The sequence below is a fragment of the Merops nubicus genome, unplaced genomic scaffold (assembly GCF_000691845.1).
Source record: "Merops nubicus isolate BGI_N331 unplaced genomic scaffold, ASM69184v1 scaffold33332, whole genome shotgun sequence".
Taxonomy (NCBI): Eukaryota; Metazoa; Chordata; class Aves; order Coraciiformes; family Meropidae; genus Merops; species Merops nubicus.
In genome coordinates this window covers 3,083-5,370 of record NW_008593425.1, presented here as the reverse complement: position 1 = coordinate 5,370, position 2,288 = coordinate 3,083, and the positions used below count along the sequence as shown (strand labels likewise).

Here is a 2,288-nt window from a genome sequence, read left to right as displayed (position 1 = left end):
AGACAGACAGATGGGTCCCCCCTTCATGCCACCGGCCGAGGGAAGGGGCTCGTGCCCAGCAGATGGCCGAGCCAACTTGTCCTGTGGTTGCCAGGCTGTGGGGCTGACGAGCACGTGCCCGGGCTGAGCTGAAGTCACGTGTGTGTGGAAGCTGCTGATCTGAACCACTTGGCCCCTCAGCTTCTGCTGGCACACCCCAACAGGCAGCACCGGCCCCGTCCCACCTCCTCCTGACCCGCGCGAGGGCTGGAAGGGCTCTGGGCCCCCTCTGTCACTGTCCCCATCTCTGTCACCTGCAGCGTGAAGTGGGGTCCACTTCCTCTTCCTCTCCTTGACGAGGGCAGAGGCGCCGTGGCTGGTGAGCCCCTCCACACACTCCGTGGAGCCTCGCTCCGTGGCCAGGTACAGCGCCGTCCGCCCCTTGTGGTCCCGCACGTCGAGGTTCACCAGGGTTTCAGCAAGTGTCTTTAGGGCTTCACAGTGACCATTATAGGCCTGGGGACAAAGAGCAGTGTTTAGAGGTGGCTGGAGAGGCTGCGCCCAAAAGTCCTCACCCTGGAATGGCTCCTGCCCTTGGTTTGGGTGGGGAGGGACCTTTATGAGGCACCTCGTTGGGTGTTGGTGTGAACCCACACAGCACCAAGCACCCAGCAAAGCCTGGGGCTGGGCCAGCTCTACTTACAGCTAAGTGCAAAGGGCTGACTGGAATGGTGCTTTCCACATCCTCCAGGCAGTTAAAAGACATTTCCAAGAGCTGCAACAGCAACGACACAAAATTGTTAACTGATGCTGGACGGACAGAGGCCTCCACAGACACCCTGCCCAGCAGCTGGCTGCAGAGGGGTGAGAAAAGCAGCTCAGCTGCTTCAGGACAAGCTGAGGTTCAGCATGAGAGGCTCCTTAATGCAGCTTGAGCCCTGCAGAGGCAGCCACATCAAATCCTTGCTAACCCAAAGCTTCCCCTGCTGCTCCTCTGATCTCCAGTACCCCACGGCTGTGAGCTCCCCCTGTGACAGGCAGGCAGCAGACAGAAACTTCAAACCAGAGAATCTTTTGGGTTGGAAGAGACCTTCCAGCTCCTCCAGTCCAACCCTTCCCCCAGCACTGCCAGGTCCCCACTGCCCCGTGTCCCTCACCCCACATCTCCACGGCTTGGGAACCCCTCCAGGGGTGGGGACTCCACCACTGCCCTGGGCAGCCTGGCACAGCCCTGGGCAGCCCTCCAGGGCAAGAAATTGTTCCTCAGGGCCAACTGAAACCTCCCCTGAGGCAACTTGAGGTTGTTTCCTCTTGTTCCCTGGGAAAAGAACCTGACCCCCACCCAGCTCCAAGCTCCTGTCAGGGAGTTGGTGAGAGCCAGAAGTTCTCCCCTTCCTCCCAGACCTACCCTGACACTGCAATGCCCACGACACACACAACCCTTTAGCCACACCTGAACCCCACAGGGGTTGGCATGTCCTCGGGGGGGGTTCCCCCTTCTCCTGGCAGCACAGAGGGGTGTCTCCAGCCCACTCACCAGCTCCAGGTTCTGCCTGTTGCCATATGCAGCTGCATAGTGGACAGCAGTGTATCCCTGCTTGTCCCGGAGGGAGGGGTCAGCACCATTATCCAGCAGGAACTCTAAACAACTGCAGTGAGAAAGGGCAGATGGGGAAAAAGGGGACGTTGGAGAGGCAGAGCTTCACAGGGAACCCCCCCATCCCGATCTATCTCAGTGCAGATGCTCTACTAACACCCTGGAGTGCAGGCAGAGCCCACTGGAGGTGAGGACCAGGAGGCCCTGGCCAGGTTTGCCCCCAGATGTTTCCACCAAAGCACCTCTGCTCAGGTGTAGAGCTGAAGGTGTTTCTAGCACCTGCAGGGCTCCGGGGAAGGGCTGAACAGTGGACTCACAAGAATGCCTCCTTCAGCCTCGACTCCTTCAGTGGCTCTTCATCAGTGTCGTGGCTGTTTCCTGAATGAGTCTCTGCTCTGCAACACCAGAGTCCTGTGTCAGTTTGCTGATTCCCCCCTCCCTGCCACGCTCCTCAAAGTGTCCCCCCTCTCCACCAACCACCGAGCCCCAGCTGTGGTGTCCTGGGGGATGGGCAAACATCACCCCCCAGCCGTGTGCCACCCCCCAGGATGTCCCAAGCCCTGGCTGCAGGGGTGAGCACCCCGAGACACCCACCTCCTGTACGTGTCCGAAGCAGCAGCATAGTGTAGGGGGGTACAGCCTTTACAGTCAGCCTCATTAATACTGGCTCCTGCTGTCACCAGTGTCACCGTACACTCGTCGGCGCGCACGG

The 2,288-nt window shown here is 60.0% G+C and overlaps 1 protein-coding gene across 1 annotated transcript in view; it reads right to left on the bottom strand.

The window, feature by feature from the left end:
• Positions 1 to 2,288, bottom strand: part of ANKRD44 (ankyrin repeat domain 44) — a gene marked incomplete at its 3' end in the record, with an annotated part of 11,390 nt that overhangs the window by 6,030 nt on the left and 3,072 nt on the right. Inside the window, 6 exon segments of the mRNA XM_008935449.1 lie at positions 294 to 495; positions 683 to 754; positions 1,517 to 1,628; positions 1,894 to 1,971; positions 2,171 to 2,280; positions 2,283 to 2,288. The exon segment at positions 2,283 to 2,288 is cut by the window's right edge and continues 25 nt beyond it. Of these exon segments, the coding sequence (XP_008933697.1) occupies positions 294 to 495; positions 683 to 754; positions 1,517 to 1,628; positions 1,894 to 1,971; positions 2,171 to 2,280; positions 2,283 to 2,288 (580 nt within the window).